General features: G+C 38.9%; 1 protein-coding gene across 2 annotated transcripts in view; it reads right to left on the minus strand.

Annotated features, from left to right (window-relative positions):
- PLOD2 (procollagen-lysine,2-oxoglutarate 5-dioxygenase 2) overlaps positions 1-24,615 on the minus strand; it is a 67,174-nt gene extending 42,559 nt beyond the window's left edge. For both annotated transcript variants that reach the window (XM_026701580.2, XM_026701579.2), the window contains exon 1: positions 24,134-24,615. In XM_026701580.2, the coding sequence (XP_026557365.1) occupies positions 24,134-24,260 (127 nt within the window). In that variant the 5' untranslated portion in view covers positions 24,261-24,615. The remainder of the gene's footprint in view (positions 1-24,133) is intronic.
- Between the last annotated feature and the right edge of the window lie 1,653 nt (positions 24,616-26,268).

Raw genomic sequence — 26,268 nt, forward strand, 5'->3', positions numbered from 1 at the left:
TGAAATAAGATAGCTGAAAAACATGAATAACTGTGAAGTTGGTTAAACTCATCAACATCTCATGTAATAAAACAAATCTTCATTTCATCTTCAATTATAACAGTAAACCAAGTTGATTTGTTTCATCAGAAGCTCAGAATTTAAGAAGTTGACATAAACTTAGCTGTTAAAAAACAGCATAAAAGAATACTGTTGAATGGAAATGTGGTATTATCCATTACTATCTAAATGATAGTTTTATTTTATTATACAAAGTAGATAATTTATAGTTAGGATGCAATACAATTCATCAACACACTTCATTTTAAAGATTGGAATGAAAACTGTCAAGTCTGTTTCAAAAGCTGGCTCATGGAAAACATCTGTCTAAATGAATAGTCAGGGTCCATTTACATGGGATGGAAACCATTACAAGTTCAGGCTAGATTTATAACTTGGCTTCTACAGCATACCACTACTAATCAAAATTCTTCAAAATGTATAGAGGAACAAAGCTATTTAGAAACCATTCAGATTCATTGGGCAGAGGAGACTATATATATTCAATATGCTTACTTTTATAGCACAAATGGAAAAATCCATACTGAGTGGTTTCAATTTGAATGTTTGAATTAGTAAATAATGAATTTCTACCTATTTAGATTTATCTATAATATTTTTAGTTTTATTCCTTTATATTTCACACTCAGATGAGCCCACCTGAGTGGGTTGTTGTGGAGAAAGTTGCAGGAGGAAGGAGTATTAGGTACATTGTCCCATTAAGCTACATATAAAGTGATAAAATCAAGATAAAAAATCTAATTAATAAATAAAAATAAAGTAATAGGTCTGCTCATATGTCAAATGTAATTCAAAAGTGTACAAGAATAGATGTGCTGCCTTTTAAAGCAACCATAACTTTCCTCATTTCTACTCAAATCTGAAAAAAACTGAAAAATAGTCTGCTTTAATGAGTCAAATGAATGAAGCATTGATTTTTTTTTTGCTTATATGGACATGTATAAAAATATATGATTGCTTTAAAGATATGCTGTTCCTCTTTTAAATTTCTTCTCAAAGCACACATATCTCGACAAATGAACTTCAAACATTTTGACCATGTTGTGATTTTTAGGATTACAAACAATAAGGCAGGAAGAGACTACCTGGCAATATATTAAATTCAGCCATGAAGACCAGATTCATTTATCTGCAGACTGCTGAAGCTAAAAATTATGTCAGTTTATAGTTTATTAAGTTTCTTCTTCTGACTTTATTGATAGATATTACATTTCAACATTTTTTTAAAAAATGCATTTTTTTTTGTATGACTGCATTTTAAGCTTATATTGCTCATTGTGTGAAAAGTAAGGGTTAATTTAATTTCAATTATTTGTATGTGTCAGCTTGCAAAATTATATTTTGAGAGGCAACAAAAGAAATTGCTAAATAAACAAACAAAATTCTACTATATGACATTAATTTAATCACATGTTACATCAAGTATTGATGTGGTAGCTTGCTTTTGTTTAGAACCATGTGTGACCCGGGCTACTATGATTTGTTCAACAAATTATGATTAAACAAACTTTAGTTTTGCAATTTGTGAAGCCATTTTCTGTGAGTGACAAGATAGGGATTATATATTAGAATTTATTAACTCTTACTGAGGGTTGAGAAGCAAAAAATAATCAATTAATAACATGAATTTAAAATTCAATCATTTGGATAAAATTCTATTGCCTTGCATATAACTTGGTCAGCAAAGCTCTGGGGCCATATTCTGGAAAAGCAATCTACTTTATACTACTTAAAACAATTATGAGCCAAAATCTATTTTGTACTTTATTGGAAACATTCTTACTCTGCAAAAAAAGGATTTATTTTCTTATGTTATTCTCAAGGCATTTCAGAATTTCTTTAAACATTTTGGTGTATTTATTTTATCTTCATTGTTACAAAATGTAAAGGATTCAGAAAAATGTTTAGCACAGAACTATTAAATATATGAAGCATTCAGAATTCCAGTATCTTGGCCATTTTATGACTTAAATGACGCCTCAGTTAGCTTCCCCTCCTCCACCTACAGAGGTGGTATTCAGCAAGTTCTGAACAGTTCTGGAGAACCGGTAGCAGAAAGTTTGAGTAGTTCGGAGAACTAGCAAATACCACATCTGACTGGCCCTGCTCCCATCTATTCTCTGCCTCCTGAGTCCCAGCTGATTGGCTGGGTCTTCTTTTGTTGCCCTGAACAGGAGAACAGAACTGGAAAGCAGGTTAGTGGGGTGTGGAGGGAATGGGATTTTGCAGTAACCTTCCCCCAGGAGTGGGGAAGGAATGGAGATTTTACAGTATGCTTCCCACGCCATGCCCACCAAGCCACATCATGCCCACCAAGTCACACCCACAGAACCAGTAGTAATTTTTTTTTGAATCCCACCACTATTCACCTACATCCCCTCCACCCCACAAAATACTCCAAACACAACAAACCATTTGCTTTAATTTGCATTTGGACAAATATAAAGTCCATTTACAATAAGTATGGATTAATGTATGTATTTTAACAAGATAAGGTTATATGTATGTATAAATTAGGCATCAATTAGTTAAGGAACAACATTACTAGTGATCCCAAGAAGTGGAACCTGTTTCTCTCTTTAAGTGTACCCTTAGCTTTTTAAACAATTGTTCAAATTGACTGAAGTTGTTGGGAATTGAAATTTAGCAAAACCTGAGGGATCAGAGTTGTCAAATCTCCATTCAACTTCCCATTGATACAAACATAAGCTAAAATACATCTAATTTCATAAAAGGTGAGAGCAAGGTGCTAAAAATAGGCATTCTCTTAAAGAGCTACATAAACAGTTTGACCAAGAACATTTTATGTCAATTTTATCCCTCCTTTCTCCCTTCTGTTATGTTGGATTCTAAGCCCTAGCATCCTGTTGATGATAGGATGATAGTGGGAACTGCACCATCCCTCGAGATGGAGAGAACTGAAGAACAATGAAGGCTAGAAGCTACCAAAACAGAAAAGATTGTCCTATATGACTACACTTAGCAGTCCATGCCCATAACATTTTTCCCCTGAACTATTTACAAATATAAGTATAGATCAGGGGTCGCCAACCTTTTGGACCTCAGGGACCACCAAATTCATAATTTTAGATCCTAGGGACCACTACCTGGTTCTGTGGGCATGGCCTAATTTGTGGGTGTGGCTTGGTGGTCATGTGACTGGCTGAGCATGGCTTGTATGTAAATATTATAAATGTTTATATAAATATTGATTTTTTTTATAAAAAAGAGCAACTTTTACCCAAAATCAGGCAAAGCAGGCAGGCAGATTGAGTTGCTCACAGAATTACAGATTCAATCAGAAATCTATCTATCTGCCATTGGCTAGCTCAGTCTGTCACATAAAATTTGCTTTCAAGCAAACTCACAAAATTAACCCACAATGCATGTAAATATTGATTTTTTTGATAAAAAAGGAGCAACTTTTACCTAAAATCAGGCAAAGCTGCCAGATTGAGTTGCTCACAGAATCATTGAGTGATCTTTCTATCTGCTATCGGCTAGCTCAGTCTCTCAAATTTGCTTGCAAGCAAACCTTCAGTCCTAAGGGAGGTTCGACTGTGCTGAGCAGAAGATCTAAAGACTAGTCAGGAAGAAAGAAATCCAACCATTTCCTGCTTCCTAGCTAATCTAAATCTCCCAGCACAGCAGAACAGATGATGGGTGGAAAAAGGAAAAATCACAATTTAGTATGCAAGTTACCAGGTAAGAAATATGTAAAGGAATAACCTTCAGCTCATCATTTTAGTAATTTTTCTTTTCTTAAAATATAACAAATGAGTTATTCTTCCTATTTTCTCCCTCTTATCTATAAATAAATACATAAAAAGTCAGTTTGGTTTAATGGTTAAACAAGGACACTGAGTTCTAGTCCTACCTTAGGAAATAAAGCAAGCTGGGTGACCTTGAAACACTCAGTGTCTCAGTCCAATTCATCCCACAGAGTTGTGAGAAAAATGGCAGGTGGAAGATGTATTAGGTATGTTTACTGCCTTGACTTATTTATAAAATTAATAAAGGTGAGGTAGAAATAAATAGTTCCATTTTTCAGTCCTGATAAGCAAAATTTTACTAATGGTTACAAGAAATAACAACATATCTACTTCAACCTTGGTCAAATAAAGCAACATTATATTCCTTCCTTTTCCTTTTAACAATCTTGATATTTGAATTTGAGATAGCTCTTTCAAATAATGTCCTGGTTTATTTTTTGTTTTTTCTTTGTTCCTTCTCACAAAATTCTTCAAAGCTTTAATAAGACTTTTTTGTAAATCCAATATAGGAAATAGTATAGAAAACTATAGAAGACACTCCCTTGGTTTGTTATTTAAATATTTATATTTTAATTATTAGACATCAGTTTCTTTATAATTCCAGTTTACCATCTTTTTTTCATATCATTCTTGTAGCCTGTCATTTCTAAATCAAGCTCAATCTTGTCACAAGCAAACTTATTCCTCTTCCATAACTTCTTTCAGACATAATTCTTGCTACATAGGTTATCTTCTGGGTCTATCGTTTACATATATTCTTCATTATGAGAATGTTAAAATATTTTGCTTCTTTCCATATCAGTAGATTAAACTAAGTGTTCTTTAGCTTTTAGCTCATTCTCGTTCCCTTTAGTGTCCAATCTTCAAATTCTCATCCTGTTTTTTTTTTTAAGGGAAATCAAAACAAAAGCATGTTCCCATTATTTCAAAGCCATCTGAAATCTTCAGCTATTTGTCACTTTCCCCTCTTCTCATGAGGAGCAATGGTCTGGAGCACTTGTGGGCAATCTGTATTAGTTGTTCCCAAGAGGCATCATGAAGAGCTGGTCTTCTTGCCAGCAATTCATTTTGCTACAGTTGTTGGCTTCACTTCCGTTCACCATTTCTTCCCAGGAAATCATGCTACTTATGTAGTAATTTAAAGAGACCACATTTTCCATAGTGAAAATCAAATGCTGAGCTGTTTTGTTTGCAAGAAAATGATTGCCTACAAGAAATTAACATTCTTCTGACAATAATTGCAAAGTCTTCATCAGATTTATATTACATTTAATCTATGACCATTTATAGAACTTTTTTCTTTTTATATCCTAAAATGCAGTTCTGTAATCCATTCAAGATTTCACTTCTGTCATTGTCTTTTTCAATAATTCATTAAAGTTATTTTATTTTCCAAACATGCGGGATTAAATAGAAACTTAGTGGACACTTTGAAAATACAAGATATAGGACTGCATTGCAATACAAATCTTAATTTAGTGCAGTTAACATGTGGAATATGTATGCTTTCTTTTTAGACCTTTTTAAAAAGATTGTTTTTATAGTTTATGCAAGTTAATTATAAATTATTACACCAACTTGAAGACCCACTTTGAGCCAAAAGTTGACTTCTTCAAAAAAAAGAGAGCTCTGCATCCTTTACCTGACACTTCCTTTCCAAAGTAAAGATTTATAAAGGTTAGCACCATGCACTTTTCATGCATTCTTAGCTTTCCCAGGAGAAAATATATGTCATAATGCAAGAGGTCATCAGGTTGTGGATAATATAACTATATATATATATATATATATATATATATATATATATATATTTGTTTTCTTAAGTTTTCACGGGTACTTACATGTATGGTATTCAGCTTTGTTTGGGTATTTTCCCACGTCATTATAGTTGTGCTTGTAAAATTGTAGCAACGTTTCAGCAGAATCTCATCTGCCATCATCTGGATTCTGTATTGTGTTCGTCTGTGAGTCAGATTTTCTGGCCGTTTCAGTTTTAAATTTGGGGCTAGCCTACTGCTACGCCAGAATGGTTTTTCTTCATCTCTGATTGGTTGGGAGTCTTGGTCTGTGTTTATTGGTCTTGGAGTTTGCTGTGTTCTGCTTGATTGGTGTTTCTAATATTTTCTGTCTGTTAATGCTGTTTTGATGTTGTGTTTTTGGAGGATTGTAGCTTTTTTTTGTCTTGATTAGAACACAATGTTGCCAGCCAATCAAGACAAAAAAAGCCACAAAACAGACAGAAGATATTAGAAACACCAATCAAGCAGAACACAGCAAACTCCAAGACCAATAAACACAGACCAAGACTCCCAACCAAAAAATGACGAAAAAATCATTCTGGTACAGCAGAAGGCTAGCCCCAAATTTAAAACTGAAACGGCTGTGAAAGTCTGACTCACAGACGAACACAATATAGAAGCCTGATGATGGCAGATGAGATTCTTCCGAAAAGTTGCTACAATTTTAAAAGCACAACTATAATGACGTGGGAAAATACCCAAACAAATCTGAATAATTAATATGTATGTATGTATGTATGTATGTGTATGTGTATATATATATATATAGAATAGAATAGAATAGAATAGAATAGAATAGTGGTTTCTTCCCCAAACCCCAAAAACTTTAACTTTAGACTGTCTACTATTGATCTCACCCCTTTCCTAAGAGGTCTGTAGGGGGTGTGGATAAGAGCACCAATGTGCCTACCGTCCCTGTCCTATTGTTTTTTATTTTTCTTATATGTATCCATTTCATGTATTTATAACTATGTTTATACTTATACCTGTTATGTTATAACCGCTTGACAAAATAAAATAAATAATAAATAAATAAAAACTCCAAGCACCAACTGCAGGAAAAGGGACATGAAAGACATCTCCTGCTTGTAAATACCCCGATGCATCTGAATGGCCACTGGGAACACCAACGCTCACTTAAGGTGGACCTTAGCCAGACCCAACCAAATAGTTATTGTATTCTTAAGGCATGAAACATTCCTACTTGTGTTATATGTGGATAGCTAACATTACTATATTTTACACTGAAATGTTTTAAAAGATTTCCTGAAACATATACTGATCAACTACTTCCTCATTTCAGGAGCAATTACTGGCACACAGTGTAAACTGTAAATTACTGTATTAATATAATATTCAAATGTCTTTCTAGTGCCTAGCCAGTTCAGAAAGAGTAAAGGGATTTATACATTTCCCATTCCCATTCTTCCTCCTGCCCACTATACCAAATGACATGTTATCCAGGCACTGTGGTTAAACACAACCAAGCTATTTTGAAAGGAAGGAACATTTTTTTGTAAGCTAGGCTTAAAGAAATCTGAATAAGAGAGGTATGCACAAAGACCAGCAATTTGTCCAATATGTACAGAGGATTTTCAGTTGCTAGGGGTATGGATTTAGATCTAAAAACTGTTGTTCTGGGATGGTTTCCATAAGACAATGTATTTACACTGGTTAATCAGAATCCTGTAAAATAACTAGCTCTTGCAGATCTTATTTAATCTGGGGACAATAAGAAATAATGTTATGAAATTAGATTTTAGCAAATATTATAAGGCACAATAGGAATGATTACCAATGTTAAATGCACTTTGACACTAATTCAGTTTTCTTAGCAGACAAGCCATAATGCAAAAGTTATTCTAAAATTAACATTTGTTTTCTGCTACTTCTTATCCCATTCTTTTTGGATTTTTTTTAACTCAATTGTTGAAAATTATGTTAATACAATACATGGGGCCCCTGGGACAGAAATTACAACTTTTGAAAAACATAGTGGTGAAACGAACTAAAATATCTGCACTAACTGCCAAACAGTTATAGAACATATTCAAAGTATTAATATTAGTGTATAAAATTCTAAACAATTTAGACCACTAAACCATTTTGCTTTTTGTTAAAAAAAAAAAAACCTGCCTGTCAGCTCTTCGAGTCAGTCCAGACAGAAAGCAAAAGCCATGGGTACTACTACATTTATTGCAAGGTTTACAGTAAAAGAACCTTGTGTTGGAAGAAATATCCATCTGGATCAGTTCCAAGCCTGGAGAAAGGCACTGTAGACAAAATGGAGGCTGGAAGCTGATTGGAAAGAGGGTCCATTTATTGATGAAGTAGAACTACCAAGTATGTGTGATTCTGGGTTGCTGACCAGATGGAGTTGAGAGTGAGGGGTTTTTATACATTTTGGGGCTTTGAACTTGACTCCTTATCCTGTGCAAGAAAATGCATTATATCGGCTGTTGTCAGAATCCCATGGTGCCATGTACAAATCCTAGGAGTTTGTCTGAGCTAAGCTTGGTTGAAGTTTGACTGACACAATGGAGGGGCTTGTTGGGCAATTTCTATTGTCACTGAGGGCTAATCCTACCTTTGTTCAGATCTTGCTGCAGGGAAGGAATTTTTGCTATGAATAGAGATACCTATCTCTTTATCTCTTAAGTGCTGATCTGCTATGGAAGGTTGGGGCTGATTTTCAAGAACATGTTTCTCCATTTCTTATCCAGGGAAATATTCTGCCTTTTTAATATTTCTAAAAATATTTCATTCGAGGGGTGGGTGCTAACTTTCTATACTTGCAAGTCTAAAAGCACTTCTCCTCACCCTTGTCTTTCCCTTCCAATAAACTAGGGAAGGTTCCTTCTGAGACTCTTTAGCCACCCCTTTCCTACTGTGGGCTGAGACATCTCTTCCGGACCATTGTCCTGGCTGAAGCTCTTCCTCTATCTCCCAACCCATTACAATGTCCATGAAACTTCCAGAAGTCAAACTTGCTTATCTTAAAAAAAAAGATGTATCTAATTACCACCACTACCTTTTTCTTTCTGGTCCTAATTCTACCAGCCACAGTTTAGAGCAAAAATCTTCAAACTTGGCAACTTTAAGACTTGTGAACTTCAACTCAATTCTGGGAGTTGAACTCCACAAGTCTTAAAGTTTCCAAGTTTGAGGATCCCTGGTTTAGAGTATGAGTGAGGGTGCCTTCTCCATGGTACCATCTATCCTGTGGAATAAGCCCGCCCTTGTTCATGGGTCTCCTCAGTCCATTTCCTGCACACCTTTGTTCCTTTGTCCAACAGCTTAAAATGATTGCCTGGCTCTTCTATAATGTACCTAATCTGCTGTTTATAAAATAAAATTTAAAAATCTGCACTAATGCATATTGTTTATCCAACTCATGATTTTTAAAGCTGGCCCAAATCATATGCACATTCAAGTAAGTAAGTATTCATTGTCTTTGTTGTTAGGAAATGTGAATCCCACCCATGCATGTATTTCATAATTATTTCCAGCATATTAAAATATGCACATTCAAGTAAGTAAGTAAGTATTCATAAGTATTTTTTGTGTTATATCTAGGTAATTGTAAGAAAAAAAATACCCAAAGGTTGTTGGCACTGACCAATTACTATTAGGAAAAACTGTGCGGTCAACTCTTAAGATAAACGAACAGCTGAACTCAGAAGGTCAATGTGTCTTTGTCAAAGGAGACAGGCCTTTCCCCTCTCAGGCATGTAAATGTGTGGAGTTAAAGAAAAATAAATAACCTCCAGTTCTCAAGTGAACACTGCATTTACTTAGAAACTGGCAATTTAGAGTCCACATAATAGGCATGTACATCCTCCCTCTAATTGAACTGAATAACTCCATATGTGCAAGAGGCAAGCATGTGTTTTCATAACCCTTTGTGCTTTCAAAATCCACATTCATAAAATCACAAAAATAACACAGAAATGAAACGTTGTCTATGGAGGGAGACCTGGCCCATTCATCAAGCTACTGTCAACTATAAGAAACAAATTTCCACTATTAATAAGGTATGCATTTTTCTGCTGAGTGGCAATACTGTCCCCATGTCAAATATGTAGAATTAAATATGTAGTCATGTATTCAGGGGTGGGATTCTACCGGTTCTGTCTGGTTCTATAGAACTGGTTATGATTCTGTGCAGTTTGAAGAACCGGCAAATCGCACCACTGGCTAGCCCCGCCCCTCTCCGCCCACCCTTCCCCTTCCCGCTTAGTCAGTCCTTATCGTGCATACAAAATATGGCTGCCTGCAGCCTGCTTTTGTCCACCCGCCATGCCAGCCATTGCTCCCTGCCTTCTTGATCATAAGGCTCTGCAAGCAAGCCCTGGTCGCCTGTTGCCATTAGTCACCTTTCGCCCCACTTGCCTTTTGCCACCACTGCCAGTCACCTTCTCCACTACTTGCCTTTGCTGAAAAACACATGGAGCAGCTCTGTGTCAGCTCCGGCCAGGTCAGCAGCTGGTTCTCTCCCTGCTGGTCTAGCTGGGAGAGTGAGAGTCTCTTTCCTGGCACAGCAAAATTTAGCTTTGGGTCCTGCAAGTCCTCATCAGGAAATGGCTCCGGGTGGCGGAGAAGCAGCCACATTGTATCCTGTTCCTCTCTGCCACCTGGAGCCATTTCCCGAAGGGAGAGGAACTTGCAGAGCCCAAAGCAGCAACTCCCAGTTGCAAAAGTAAATGTTGCTGTGCTGCACAAGATGGTTTCCCAGGGCCCTGAGGGCTGTCTTCCCAGAGCGCTGCTGCTGCCACTTTGAAGCTCCCCTTTGGGATGGATCAGTAAGTTCTTGCTTTGTTCCCCATGAAGGGCTCCATCATGGAGGGGTGTGTCTTTGTTGTTAAGAAATTTGAATCCCACCTTTTCTGTATCTGTACAGAGATGGATTTATAAGCTGTACAGATGCAGATAGATAATTCAACAAGATGTCCATAACAAAGTACATTTATTGGTTCATCAGGTATTCTCATAACTCACATTTGTGACGAAGTTCTTTAATGACCAATCCTTTGTATATCTGCCTTGTAGTAAAAGATGGTAATCTCCTAACCCATCTTGTAGCGATAAAAAGCAGCTGCCATGAGTTAGAGAGTTTAGGCAAAGTGAGGAAAACTTCCCCCAACCCCTTGAGGGTCAATTTAGTGACCAATCAGGATTACAGATGTGGTCATGTGATATGAACTACATTTCCCAGGATACCTTAACTACATTTCCCATGATAGATTCCCTTAAGGGGACAGCTCATAATTCCTAAGTAACTATCCAATTCCCATAGACTGGCTGGGACAGCACACTCCCCACCTGGAATTGTAAATTTCACTAATAAAAGAAGAGAAAAAAATTAACTATAAACTAAGATAATCAGTAAACAGTAATACTATGAATAGCAGATAAGTGTATAACTAAGAAAAACAGTAAACATTAATAAAGCATCAAACAAAACAAAGCATGCAAAGCTTGAGGTTGAATCTTCAAGTTCGGCCTCTTGGTGTTAGTCTGCTGGTCACCTCTGGTGGCCTTTTAGGGTTGACAGGTACTCTTGGTACCAATTTTGAAACTCTGGTGTTCGCTTCTGACGGCCTTTTAGGGTTGGAATGGTACTCTTGCTTCCACGGTGTCAAAGGGCATCAGGAAGTTGTTGGAAAGGGTGTTGCGGAGGCATATACCCATGTAGAGCATCTTAGTGGATGTCTGGTGGTTGTTGGTGGCCGTTTAGGGTGTTCTAGTGAAAGTATACTGATTGCCAGTGGCCTTTTAGGCTGGAACGGCATTTTTGTTTTCAATGGTGCTAAAGGGCATTGGAAGGCAGTTGGAATGGATGGTGCTAAGGCATTTGTCTGAGTTGGGGTCTGCATCCAATCATCACTGACAATTCCTACGATCCCCTATCCTAGTGAAGATTTGATGGCCCCTGGGCCATGTACAGGGCCACCAACTGACTTGGAGAAGAGAAAGGTGCATGAGGCATTATTTCCCAGCAAGAATAGGATCTCAGCCTCTGGATCTAGAGTGGGAAAGTGATGAGCCAGGTGCTGTAGGTGAGGCATGCTACTTATGATCTCAGGTGATGCGATCTGACTGCGGTCATTTGGTACCCCAACGCATTCAAATACGGGCAGTAGTGGGAACTGGGAACTTCCATCCAATGACTCTATGCAAGAGTCCAGTAGCTCTCCTCCCCGCCGTGCTTCTTGGTCCATGGCACGTTGATACAGTGAAGTGAAGTTCATTCTTTTGCACTTCAAAGAGGTCGAAGAATGCAGGTCTGGCTGGGGTGCAGGTGCTTTGAGTGTCTATCTGCACGTACATTTTCACGGCATCTTCAGGGCGTCCTTCAAAGTACACTTGGGCTAAACAGATGGGAAGACACAAACAAGGGCATGGTGAGTCAGCATGCAGTGCTGTGTAGTTGACACTCATCCTTGGTTTTGGTTGTGGTTTGGCAGTCTGCTGAGGAGCCCTATATGTGTCTGTTTTACATTGAGTCTCCTTGTCCGAAGGAGGGGTACAAGATATCTGCAGTGGCAGCTCGGAGTCTGGATACAATGTGGTCAGGTGCTGGTAACTATTGCATAAAATTGCATTGCACCTTGGCTGTGCAGTACTTTGATGGGTGTTTGGATTTGCAACACCTATAGCAGTATTGGTACTCCCTTAGCAACTCTTTTTGTTGGGTCAGTGATTTTGCTGCAAACCCAGTGCAGCTGTTCAGTGAATGACGAGTGTGGTGCATAGGACAAAACTATATTCTCCTTGTGTTCAGAGATCTAACTTGGGTTGTATCTGATGAGTCCTCTCCCCAACTGTGTGTGGATGAGCAGTAGATCTCGGTTTTATGGACAACCATGAAGGGTCTTTCCCTGGTAGTGTGCATAGGGCCAAAGAGCGATATATGGTTGCTGTTGTATCTTCTGTCATTAGGAGGACTAACAGCTCTGAGTCCATGGGCCCGGTGTGTATTGCACACTGTTGCCTGGTGGGACATGAATTCTTCAAGAAGTGTAAAGGGTATAAAGCAGTGGCAACCCTTGGCTATGAAGGTGTCAGACAACTGGAGCTGCTTTTCAATTAGCACCTGTGGAAATTTTCGAACAATTTGGTCCTGCATGTCGGTAAGTTGGGATCCCGTTGTGTCGTTCTCAGATGGACAAGTATGTTAGTGAGGTCTATGATCCGGCAAAGCTTGTCGATAGGAGTTTTAGGAAATCTGTTGAGTCTATCAAAGATTGTTGCTTCTATGTCCTCAGAAGCACCTTACAGTTTGTCAAGCCTTTTCCATGATAACCGTAGGACAGTGGCTGGGTCGTCTAAGTGGGATGCATAAAGTGCCCTCAGTATTTTGGCAGACTGTGGCCCTAGCCATGCTATCAAGTGTCTGATTATTTCATCAGGGTTCAGGCGTGCCGCCTGAACGGGACTCAGGAAAAATCTCTTCCATACTAGATACTTGTGGCCTGGCTTGTCAGAGAATTTGTGAACTCCATTGGCATGCAAATTTAGCTTTCCACTCTGTACAGCCAAGTTTCTCCAGTAATCTTCAGCATTTGCTGAGTTGGGAAGAGTTATTGACCTAGAGGGTTCTTCCCCTGGATTCTCGTAGGGTGGGTTCATGTTGTAAAACAATGATGGGTTGTAGTCTTCCTCCCAGAACTTAGGGAGGATTTTGTTCTCCCATACTGGGGACGATGGTCGAGCATCACGCTGCTGTGTAGGCTGTGCACGGTTGCTTTGTGGTGCCTGGGAACTGGAGAGGTTGTTGCAGGAATGCTGCTGTCTGTGGATTGAGTATGGCAATAGTCATTGATGGCATGTTGACTCATCAAGAAGTGATTGTAAGCACTGGTGGGCCAAGTTGCTCGGCCAGCAGGGCGTGAGATGTTGTGGTAGGGTTGCTGGTGCTGGGAAGAGAATCTCGGACCTTAGTACGTACATCAGTTGGGGAAGGTTTGTTGTTGGTGGGAAGTGAATATCATACTTTAGGTCGTACAACGTCATTTGCATAACTGACATGTAGAGTATGTGGTTGAGATTCATCCCTGTGCTTCCCTGATTGTGGGAGACTGTTAAGCAACTTAGGTGGTTCCATCTTTTCATTTCGAAGTGAGTGCTGCTTATCCACATAGGCCTTGACCTGTGTATCTGGGATCTCTTTTCCCAAGTCTTCGAGGTCGAAGTTGAGGGAGGCAGCATTGGCCACCTTTTGCTATGCTACAGCCCATGCTCTTTTTGCTGCTGTCTCTCTTTGTCATTCGAGTAACTCCACTTGGGCCTGAGCTTTGGCTATTGCTGCTTGTTGTTTGGCCATTTCTGCTTGTTGATTGGCTTGAGCTTTGGCCATTTCTGCCCATTGTTTGGCCATTTCTGCTCACTGATTGGTCATTTCAGCTTTCTGCCATACCACCTGTCATAATACATAAATCTGCCTCTGCTGCTGCAGCTTCAACTTGGGCTTCTACAGCTCGTTCAGCATAACTTGATGCTTTGGAGGCCTTAGATGTGCTGCTATGATGGGAGGATATTCTGGAAGGATGGTGAGAACTGGCAGCAGGGAATTGGCGCGAGACACTAGAACCTGCCTGCAATCTAGTAGATTTGGGATAGAGGGAGGAGGTTTTCTTTGAATGGTGGGAAGAAGCTGCTTGTGATTGAAGACCTCTGTCAGATGTGAACTTCTCCCTCACCCCTTGTTTCTTTTGAAGCACATTGAAGATCATAGCCTGGAGGGAGTTTCTGCCTTCCCGAACACTGTCTTCGCATTCTTTGTTCTCCTCCTCGAAGCAATGAATGTGTTCCTGGAACTCTGGGTCTTCCAGGTTCGACTGTATGTATTTAAGCTTATTTTCACTGTCTCTCCACCATGTGGGGTGCTCCTCTAACTCCTTCTGCATCAGGAAGAGGCTCTCAAGGGGCAACTTGCTTTTGGGGATGTCACAGATCTTGAACAGCTCCATCCATGCATCTGCATGATGGAGATACTGCCTTTCCCAATCCTCTCTGAAGTGTGTCACTGTGGGTGAGGTAAGCTTCCTATGCCATCTGAGGTCATAGACCTTCTGAGGTATCGCGGGTTCTCCAAAGGGTTGGACATCTAAAGGCAGTTGTTGGGCAGTTGTTTATGACAAGAGTGGGTGGAGGATTCGGGTCTTGTGGTACATCACAGACATCTGTCATGGCTGAAGAAGTTGCCATGCTTCAAATTGGCAAAGGGAGAATTTGGGGAAATTTAGTGGTTTTCCATGTAATTCCTTTCTTTCTCCTAGGTGGTACTATGTGCAGGTAGCAGAAAGTAGAATTGCTGCTGGATTTAATACTTGAGCACGTAGGTGGCACTGCAGAGTCTGGGCGATGCTAGCACAGCACACAATATGGCTGCTTCTAGGGTGTGTTGTGAGCTTGCAACACAAGGGGGCACTAGAGGTTGCTTCACAAAGTCTGAAGACTAGAGGGCTGAACGCAGAAATATGCTTAGTGTAGTATGAAGACTTGAGGATGGAACACAGAAATATGCCTATAATTGTTGCTTGCTTCACAAGGTGGTAGCAGAGGGTCAGGAAGACGCTGTTGCTACACCCATGTTAGGTTGCAGTTTATTTGGGACCTTTGAATTAAGTTGATTAAATTGTCCACAGTAGTTTCAAAAAAAGGATTATCAATGCAAACATGTATTGGAAAACTCAGGGAGATTTTTCTTCGAACACCAGATGTAGCAGTGGGCTGAAGAGGAAAAAAAAAAGGGGGGGACTTCTTTGCCCACTCTTGAAAAAGGGAAAATAAATAGTAAGAATTCTTTAACTTCACTGTAAATTTCTTCTTGACCAGCAGAGGGGATGTAGACTGTTTTACCAAGATGTGATGTTGCCCATTAGGAGAGGGCTGGTTGGGTTCCAAAGGTATTTATTCTGTACTCGATGGAAGAGAAATTCATCAAACAAAGTAAAACAGTTCAAAGGTTATGTGCAAGGTGTCTTGTTATATTTAAATTTCTCTAGCATAGAAATAAGATGGCCAAACTCTATGCTTCATGAGGAAAAGGAAATTGTTCTTTGTTCACATAGCTTACTTGCTTTAGCTTTGATTTATAGCCCCAATAAAACCAACCAGAGAAGGTTTTACAGCCTTAGTTATAAATGGCTGGAGGCCTCGTGGCAAACGCTGGCAGAAGATAGAGAAGAACACATCCTTTATCTTTACTCCAAGACAGAAGCTAGTTTGCTAAATTGGCTTTCTTTGAGTTAGCTCAGGGAGAGATGAAATAAAGGAAGCTGCTTGTCTGTCCCTTGAAAGATGGGAAGTTTGCTTTCCCTCTTGTTATGTAAAATGAGTCTTTGAAATAGCAGGAAGACGAGTTGAGCAGAGAAGAGGGTGGTGAGTGGGTTAGAAAGTTCTCTTTGTTTGTAACATGTGGCGAAATTCCAACCCCTCCCACCATCCAACCAACATGTAAAAAATTCCGATGCTCAGAGAGAGAGAGAGAATGAGAGAGAGAGAGAGAGAGAGAGAGATGATGATGATACATGCATGTTTAGATTAACATTGGATATTCACCCCAGGCTTCAATATTACTTTGCTTTATCACAAATCCAAATTAACAATCTTTATATTGATGGGTCTCAGGAGTCCATCTTTTACTCTTCTGTATCCTGTACAGAGGTGGATTTATAAGCTGTACAGATACAGATAGATAATTCAACAAGATGTCCATAACAAAGTACATTTATTGGTTCATCAGGTATCCTCATAACTCACATTTGTGACGAAGTTCTTTAATGACCAATCCTTTGTATATCTGCCTTGTAGTAAAAGATGGTTATCTCCTAACCCATCTTGTAGCGAGAGAAAGCAGCTGCCGTGAGTTAGAGAATTCAGGCAAAAGTGAGGAAAACTTCCCCCAACCCCTCGAGGGTCAATTTAGTGACCAATCAGAATTACAGATGTGGTCACGTGATATGGACTACATTTCCCAGGATACCTTAACTACATTTCCCATGATGGATTCCCTTAAGGGGACAGCTCATAATTCCTAAGTAACTATCCAATTCCCATAGACTGGCTGGGACAGCACACCATCCCTGTATGTATTTCATGATTATTTCCAGCATATTAAAATATTGATTAGGAGGGACAGATTTGATCCAAACTTGTGTATCATAGGTTTCCTGACAAACACAAGAACTGTGAGGCATAGAAGAACTGAAGAAAAAAACACTATCTCATAACCACTGTAATAAAACTCATTGCTAATGGACAGTCCAACTTCTTGTATTTATGGCACTCTAATTTCCTGCAGTACAGAGAAGAATAAACTAGTTAGAAAGAGAAGACCACCAGTGGTCAAAAATGCCACTTGGTCAGAAGCAAGTTCCAGTTTTTCTTCCAAATTTCCTCCAATAAATCCATCTAAACTAGAAAATATCTACATTTATGGCTAACTGGAAGCTCCTTATAGAATTTTTGCATGAATGGAAAAAATGCACTTATGATTAGTGGTTTTATAATTAGAAACAAAATGATAATAGAAAAAGTAAGCTTCTTTGTAATCATAAGGGTAAGAGACAATTTGGTAATAGTACTTTTATTTCCCGCAAGAAAAATCAGAAGCTTCTTTTTTTTCTCCCTTTTGTCCTTCCTTTCCTCTACTTTGTACTAGTTTATTAATTTTTATGTTCCTTGTAAAACTTTTAATAACATTTATTTTGAAAAGCAATCCATCTAAAGCAGAGCTTCTCTAACCTCCTTAATTGTTGTTTCTCTGATTTTAAAAATATAAATGGGAAAATGAAATGCATCAAGGCAAAATGTAGAATTTAGAAACATCCTTATTTGCAAAAAAAATTACATATACTCTTTTAGAATAAGAAAATGATATTTGCCTACAAACAGCTAAACCAATTTATTTTTCTGATCATCTCTCAGGATTTATGGTTAATTCAGAGCTTGTGATGAGTTTTCAACCAACTCATGTTTTATACCATTGAACTGAACAAAGACATGGCATATTGATATATAAGTAATAAGAAGCAACAATTTCCCATTTACTATATTTTCTCATTCCACTTCATACTGTATTTTATATTCCCAAATAGTGTGTATTCGCCATGGGTGAATAGCTGGCAATATAAATTCAATAAATTCAATTCAATAAATAAATATATACATTTCATTATTGCTTAATGACTCAGCATTTAGGAAATACTTAGCAGCTGGCTCCAGTTATACAAAGTGAGGAAAGTTTAGAGAAAGTTTATTCTGCTTAAACACTCTTTTTACAAGGCCAGCTGTTTAAATAGCAGCAGGCAAATATGAAAATGCAGAGAATATTTTAAATTACTTTCTAGCATCCAATTTGTTGACTTTTTGAGCAGACATAGCTACTGCTCTTCCATGATACTTGACCTTCTTTGTGTATCACTTCCTCTAATTCATCCCAATAATATATATTGTATTTTATTATATATTAACAAAACCACATGATATATTAAACTTCAAGAACTGGTATGAACATTTTATAGATGAGAATACAAATCAGTTTTAAAATTACACATAATATAGCTAAACCAAGAAATTAACATTTGCAAAAAATAATGAAGCAAATAAGCATAGTGATATGCTTGCATGTAGTTGTGGGTTTTACTTGTCTGAAGTAGAGAAAACACTCTCACAAGACAAAGTTACACATTAAAACTGTTGCACTCTACACTTTGCTATTTTTATTAAAGTTCCCAAGTAATTGTTTCATGCTACACATCTCTTCCTAACAAGAGCCACATTTATTATATTTTGGGGGATTTTTTTAAACAAGAGAAACACATTCTATACAAGCTCACTTTTTCTGAGGATGATAGCAGGGCATTAAAAAGAACTATCCAGCAGAATAATTTGTTTTGACAGGAATCTAAACTATTACTAGTATGTCAGGACTTGAGCAGCCAATAAATTTGGGATATGCTCCATTGTGCATGTGTTCTTTATAAACTCTATTTCTGTCAGTGCATTTTAGCAAATGTAGTATACATAGTATTTAAATGTTGGTTACAAGTACAGCAGCAAGTTAGCAGCCACTATTATTTACTCTATTCAATCATTATTTGTATGAGTACAAAGAGTAGTTGCATGAAGGAGGCATTGTTCTGTCTGTTCATGATCCTTTCAGCTTTTCCCACTCAAAAAAGAAGTGGCAGCACCCTCCCGCTCCCATTTGCTTTGTTTTTTTTTCCTTTTTCACTAGAGCTACTGATGAAGCTGAAAAACCGAAATATTTAATAAGGTGACCATCATTATTCCTTAGGTAGGCAGGCAGAGTTTATACTACCTGAAACTTCTCAGGAAACAACTGGATGAGAAACTGCTGGTGGCCTTCTACTGGTGCACTATAGAGAGTATTTGAACTTACTGCACCTGTGTATAGTTTGCCAATTGCACAGTAGCAGATAGGACAGCACTCCAGAGGGTTAACATCATTGCTCAGAGGATCATTGGTTACCCTCTCCCCTCTTTAGAAGAGCTTTATAGCTCTGCTGTCTTAAGAAAGTTCAAAACATTCTAAAAGATCCATCTTATGCTGGCACCCTTTTTTAACTATTACAGTGGTGGCAAACCTATGGCACATGTATCAGAGGGGGAACTCAGAGCCCTCTCTGTTGGGCATGCTAGCCACTAGACTATCTTGCTAGCCTTCCCATAAGATGAATAAAATGAGCTCTCAATGTCTTGGCTAGGGTTACAAGAAAAAATTCCTCCCTTCCTCCTTAAAAGCAGAACCTTACGAAAGAAGTGCGGCATCTGAGGGGGAAGGTATTGAGCATTGGCCCAACATCCAAGCGATGCTCGCCAGAAACAGCCATTTCCTCCACTCTTTGTGAAGAATTTCGTGCGCTATTCTCCAGCTCATGCCTTTTATGCACCACGGTCCTTTCCATCACCCCGGTGTGGAGAAAGTGGTGCCCAAAGGCTTTCCTCCTCCATGCCTCTACTCACAGCCCTTGGGAGCAGCTGGGAAGCACTCAGAGCTTTTGGGAGGAAGAAGGTGAATGCTCCATTTCCCCTCTGTTTTTTTTTGGGGGGGGGGGGAAGAGGCAGTGAAATAATGTGTCTTCTTCCTACGCTGTCTCCCCATGTGCCCAGCTTGGCTCATGTTATTCAATAGGGTTGTGCAGAGGAGTCCCAATTATCGGCTAGCTGAAATATCCTCCTGATCAGTATCTTGGTTTTTCCCTACCTGCTCATAAGTCCATCCTAAAAGTTATCTGCAAAGCCTGAATTAAAACTGTTCATAGCTTGTCTCTAAAAGTCTAGGGTTTGCTGTGTTATAACCCAGAAGCCTTGACTCATTTAACTTTCCCAAGTTCAAAAGCATGCCAAATGCAAACTTTCAATAAAAAGTTGTTTGTATCATTGAAAGCTCTGTTACTGTGTTTTTCTTTTAAGACAAAAGATGTTAATGTATGAGTTGCTTTTTCTAAGCTAAAACCTCTGTTTTCAGGTTAAATTGCTGTGTTGGCACTTGGCAATAAATAAGTGGATTTTGGGTTGCAGTTTAGGGACTTGGTCTCTAAAAGGTTCACCATCATTGAACTATTACCATCAGAAGGTGGTACAGGATTATAAAGATAAGGACAAATAGGCTGAAAAACAGCTTCTATCCCAGAGCAGTAACTAAATTGAATTCTACTGTATAAAATGGACAATCCTTTCTTAAAAATCTTTGACATTCTTGTGCCCAATTTGGATACTAATATTCCAGCAGTCCCAAATCTTAAATGGAACAGAAAATGCCTTCCTCTTCTTTAAGAGACCACAGTTCTGCCAAGGAAACATCGTTTTAACATTTTCGACCATTTGGCCACAGTGCGGGCTTGTACTATGGTGAAGTCTTTCTATGGCTGATATAATTCTACCCAGCAGAACACTCAACTGTGATATGCAAACACATCATACCTCAGGCATGTTTTTTAAATCCCGCCCAATGAATGCCTTCTTGCGTTCTAGGAAAGCAGTATATCCTCATGGTTAATCCAACACTGAGGAATCCCCCTTCCAATCTATTTTTCCTCTCCAGATCTAACCTATGCAAGGGGATTTTTTTTTCCTGCTGTCATTCATAATTCCTGCATAGTTTACTTCATTCGTGGCAACTTAGATCTCCTTTCTCCTTTTTCCACATCTGCTCCAGTCTAGACAGAGCCACTGTTACATGCTGACTCAGTGTAATTTGCCATTTTTTCATCGTGGGGCAGTTTGTGAATTAACATTTTATGGCTTTCAAACCAACCAAGAAAGAAAAATAAATCCACTCTGATATTTTAGTTCTGCTTTGCCTGTGCATTATCTAGGATGGACATGGGTGTCAAACTCACCATGTCACGTTGCCATCGTGTAATGTTTTGTGACTTTTTCCCCTTCGTGGAGCTGGGGTGGGCATGGCCTGTGTGTGATGCATCTGGCCTGCAGGCTGCCAGTTGGACACCCTGATCTAAGAGGAAAAAATGTGTCCTTTTGACGTTTCTATCATTTTTGGAAAATGTATTGCATTGTTTCAACAACAACCTGTCAGCCAACAATCAAATCTTCATCACTGACCAATCCATAAGAAAAACAGTGGCAGGAAAAAAAAACCATGTCAATAAGATTTAGATAAGCTCAGAACATGAATAGCTCAAAATGAACCCAATTTGTCATTGAGCAGGCTCAACAAGCCACAGCATGAAACTTGGCTACACAAAGCATAATAACATCTATAGCTATGTCATCCAGTTAAAAAAGAATCAAAATAGATCTACCTTGTCTGTTCAACAAAAAAGAGTAAAATAAATAGCTGAACAAAATGAGCAATGCAATAGAATATGAATCAGAATAATATGGACCAAAGAGACAGAGTTAGTCTCTCTTTCCGGGGGGGTGGGGGGATGCTACCGGTTCTGCCCAGCTCTATAGAACCGGTAGTTCTGAAGAGCAGCAAACACCAAACCAGTTCTGTGTTTGCTGCTTTGGCCCAACTGACTGCCTGGGCTCTTATCTGTCCTTTATTTCCTGCTTTTTCAACTGCAGCTGCTTTGCACGGCACAGCTGAGGGTGAAAAAGCAGGAAAAAAGTGGCTTTTCAAATGCTGCACACCTGTGCACAGCGCTTTTCAGCTGTCTGGGCAGCACAGCTTAAGGTTGTTTACACGCATGCACAGCATGCGTCAGGCGCAAGCAAAACATAGTCACCAAACTGGTAGTAACACCGGTTGAATCCCACCCCTGTCTTTTTCCAATATAATGAAATTTACCCTTCTCACGCACCTGATAGTAAAATGTTAAAATGTCATAGTTCTACAGAAAACTGCCTCAAATTACTTAAGATTAGTAAGATATCTGGCTGTTTGGAAAAAATTAAAAATATGTCAAAATAATACCTTCATGCCAGACTGCAACACCAGGGTAAAATACATTGTCACATTCTAGAATCAAAGCAGCATATTCATGACGATAGTCCTGCAGTTTCCTGTAAGTCTAAGTTGGAATATAAATATCCCCCAGTGCAAGTCATCAACATCTATAGGATTTATTGTCAAGAAAGCGTGTCAATCTTAAGGTAGTTTCCTCTTCTGCACATGTTCTTTATATAAGATAAACAACATATTTATACTTTAAGCACGTTATGAAAAAAATAAAACATTCTCTTTAGTAGTTGTTTGCTACTTTAAAATGTACCCAAAACTCTGGAGAGAGTAATAAATTATCTTATTGGTTCTGGAAGTTCCTTTAAATAGAATTGAAATATTAATAGGCATATTAAAAGAATTTAGGCAAAAACAAATGGTTAAACTATTTTTTTCTCTTTCATTTTTTAACCTTCATGTTGATTTATATCTTTTCTTTTCCTTACTTGATATTAGTTTGTATTAGTTTATATCTTCCTAAAGTGTGTGCCTGTGTATAAGGTTCTTGCATTATTATCAGGGATGGAGATCAAACATTATGATTGATCAAGACAAGATACATCTAAGAATATGAAAAGTCTGATCCAAGCAAAAAAACATGTGGCAAACAAAATGTGTGTTTTAAACCCATTATTGCAGTTGAATGAAAGTCTTAAGTGCTTTTCTTTGAACAGGTTTAATGCATGTTCTTATTCTTCTGCTTTACACATTGGGGATTGAATTTCTTGCTGCTTTCCAGCTCTTTAGAACAAGCACTTTGTAAGATCCAAAAAAATAGAATATGAGCATTTCGAGAAAGCTGGCTGGGGGAGCAGGAGGATATAAAAATAACAGTTACTAAGTTGAATAAACTATTTTCCCCAACCTTGGTCATCAGGCCAAGTCTGTTACCAAATGAAATGTTGCCAAGAAAGCAGCATTTCCTTTTTTGCCTAAGAAAAAGAAAGGATTTCTCTCTTAGCTTGAAACTGGATTTCTACATTTTGCTACTTGGGTTCTGAAACTTGGAATCATCCGAGTGAGAATAAATTCTGACAGCCATTGAAGTGCATTTGACAAGTTACAGCCATAACCCCCTCCCCACCCAGCTGCTGATGTTTAAATTACTCTCAAGGAACAATGTATGGAAATCCAGAGATGCCCTCATAGCTGTTCCATGTTAAAACTCTGGACTTAATACCTCCCAGGACCTCCCCTCTTTCGAGAAAAATGGCTTCTGCTTCACTTAATTTTGTTTCTAAGACACCCTTGTAATTTTGAGGGCTATAGAAACAACTACAAATCTTTCTCTGATAGAACATAGTTAAAATCTGAGGTACCCAAAATAAACTTTTTGGAATAAAAGAAAATTGCATTTGTACAGCGTCATTTCTTTTAAATTTTCCTCCCAGACACAAAGAGAATTCCGTTTAAAAAAAAAGAACCTCAAAATTTCAGAACATATTTCTCTATGATAGGGTTGCTTTAATTAATTTCTTTTTAATGACCACCATCTTTATCCCGAATATATGCATTTAGAAACCAAATGCTTTTTAACAAATAACATTTGTTTCAATTTGTATCTAGGTGAGCATTTGCCAATTACTTAGGTTCTGCATAAATGGGGAAAGAAGAAGAAAGGGGAAAAATAGGAATGATGAATCCCCTGGATTATCCTTATAAGGGAAGAGAATGGCCACAAGAAGACTTTTGTCTCTTGAATACACAAGTGGGAGAAATGCTTTGAAACTGCTTCTTTGACAAAACCAGAAATTAAACTCCATACAAAAGTGAAAAAAAAAACATCTTTTAAAATCAAATTTGGCGAGATCTGGGATCCCCTCTCTCCTGTCGCTTCCTCAAACCTCATCCATTCATCGGCTGTTGGACTTAATCTCGTACAAAATAGAGGCAAGCATTTCTCAGAAAAGAAACGTAGTGTCACCTCCCAGAAATCAATCATCGTCTTATAAATCAGGCTGATAATGGAAAGTGCCTAGGGTAGGGCAGGGCAGGAACACTCTCGCCTTCTGTAACAGGCATATAAACTGTAAGCTTAGAACTAGAACAAGGTTAGGTACCTGCAGGAAGGGGCGACTGATAGGATTCGGGCTCGGCGAGTTGGACCGGAGGGAAGAGATGAATGACTAAACCCAAGACGAGAGCGAGGGGTCCAGCGGTCCTCATCGCCATGTTCAGCATTCCCATAAATCAGCCAGCAAAATCAGCGGCTGGGTCTGTCCCTTTGCTTCGCTCGCTCGTTCGCTCAAAGGGAATCCTTTCGCTTGCGCTCCCTTTTAATGCCAAGCCCGGGGGGCTGCCATCCAAACTCCCCAAAGGAAATGGTCTCGGGGAAAAGTTTCCCTGGAGGGAGAGGAAGTAGGGCTTGAAAATTCCACGGGTTCACTTGGAAAGAGTTGGGGAAGGAGGAGCCCCCGCTCCGATGAAGTTGGTTCAAACGCACGGATGGAGAGCGATTGCGGCTACCTTCTCTGCTCCTCCCTTCGGTCCTTGGGCAGTAGGCAAAGGGCACGCGTGAGGATCGCTAGAGCTTTTATACGTCAGGCGGGAGTGGGAGGGGTGGGGCAGCAGGGAGACCTGAGCGAAGCGAAATCGGAGCTTCTGGAGAAGGAGCTGCGAGATTCAGCCATTGGCTCGCTGGGAACGAATCTTTCTTGTATTCAGCCTCTCCCCCCCCCACCCCCCCGCCCCCCAACATTTTCTTCCCTTCACAGAACCGGCGCGAAGGGAACATCCAGAGCGCTCAAATGAGCATGTGTGGAATACGTGCACATGCTCAGTAGAGAGGTGAAGCCTTCGCCCTAATTCTAAATGCTGGCTTTATAAACGTCGAATCGGCATTTTCAATCCCGTGCAATTGCGCGCGGAAAGGAGAAGGATTGTTGGAACTCTTGACGTGGGCAGCCGTAGGGTGATACAGCCTAGGGTTTTTTTTGTTTTTGTTGCTTTTTGGCAGCTTGGTTACTGCTTTCATACAAAGAGGTACAATAATGCAGAATTGTAGTGTTTCTCAACCTGAACAACTTTAAGATGAATGGACTTCAACTGCCAGAATTTGCTTCCTTCTCTTCTTTAGACTAGACCTACCTTGTTCTATCATCCACTCTTCATCCAGTTTAGCCTCCAGGCTCTTCTTGTTCCTCTTCTCTGCACTCTTTCTTGGTGTCTCAGCATCTTTTTTTTTTTTTTTTGTATCATGGTGACCAGAACTGGACACAATGTTCCAAGTGTGGTATCAACCAGAGAAGTTGTTATGGCACCGAAGTAATATTTTCCACAGCACAAGAAGAAGCTGTTTGACTGCTGCCCTCATTACATTTCATGCCAGTTTGTCTACTCTACTGTCCTGTGGCAGCAACACTCCATCCTCTTCCCTTACTGATGATCTAGGGGGCCTTTTACCCTGAGCTCCCGGACTGGTCACAGGCTGGATATTTTTGAAATAAATAAATTGCCAGCGGAGGTGAAAGGCAAACTGAATCCTATAATATAAAATACAAATGAAAATAAAGATTGTAGGGAAATGTAGAAGAAAATGGAGGGGAGAAGAAGTGTGAGGTGGGGGGTTGGACTAGATGACCTATAAGGTCCCTTCCAACTCTGATTATCTGTTATCTGAGGGTGGGGAGGGGAAAAAAAGGCCAACACTTTCAACATTTTTCAGCATAATAGAATAAAAATAGTAAGGTACAGCCTCATTTTTTTTTTTACTTTTACCATTTCTATGACAACATCTAATCAACAAATCTGAAAATCAGTCTTCATTTTTTTCTGTCTTGAGCACAAAGTCTAGAAATAGAAACAAAACTGGTTGTATTCTTTACTTTGATTAAAGCAGTTAATTCGGCCATTTCTGAAAGCTTCACCAGTTTTTCCATCCATTATTCCATTGTAGGGATTGTTGTATCATTCGATTTTTGCGCATAAAGAATTCTTGCTGCAGCCAGCATATACAATAATAAAATTCCAGATTATTTTCAAGATCCTTGCCCAGTAGTCCTAAAACAAAAGTCTCTGGTTTCAGTTTTATATCCATTTAAAAATCTACTGCACTAAAATATGGCCTAAATATTATTATTTTTGTTTGAGAAATAGTGAAATAGTAGGTATTTCCTTTTATTTTTCTTTTAAAACAAGGTAAAATGGTAAGAGTTGTACCAATTCCCACTTCAAACTGAATGTTATGAATAATGGT

The sequence above is a fragment of the Pseudonaja textilis genome, chromosome 4, assembly GCF_049901715.1.
Source record: "Pseudonaja textilis isolate UNSWEBS1 chromosome 4, rPseTex1.2, whole genome shotgun sequence".
Lineage (NCBI taxonomy): Eukaryota > Metazoa > Chordata > Lepidosauria > Squamata > Elapidae > Pseudonaja > Pseudonaja textilis.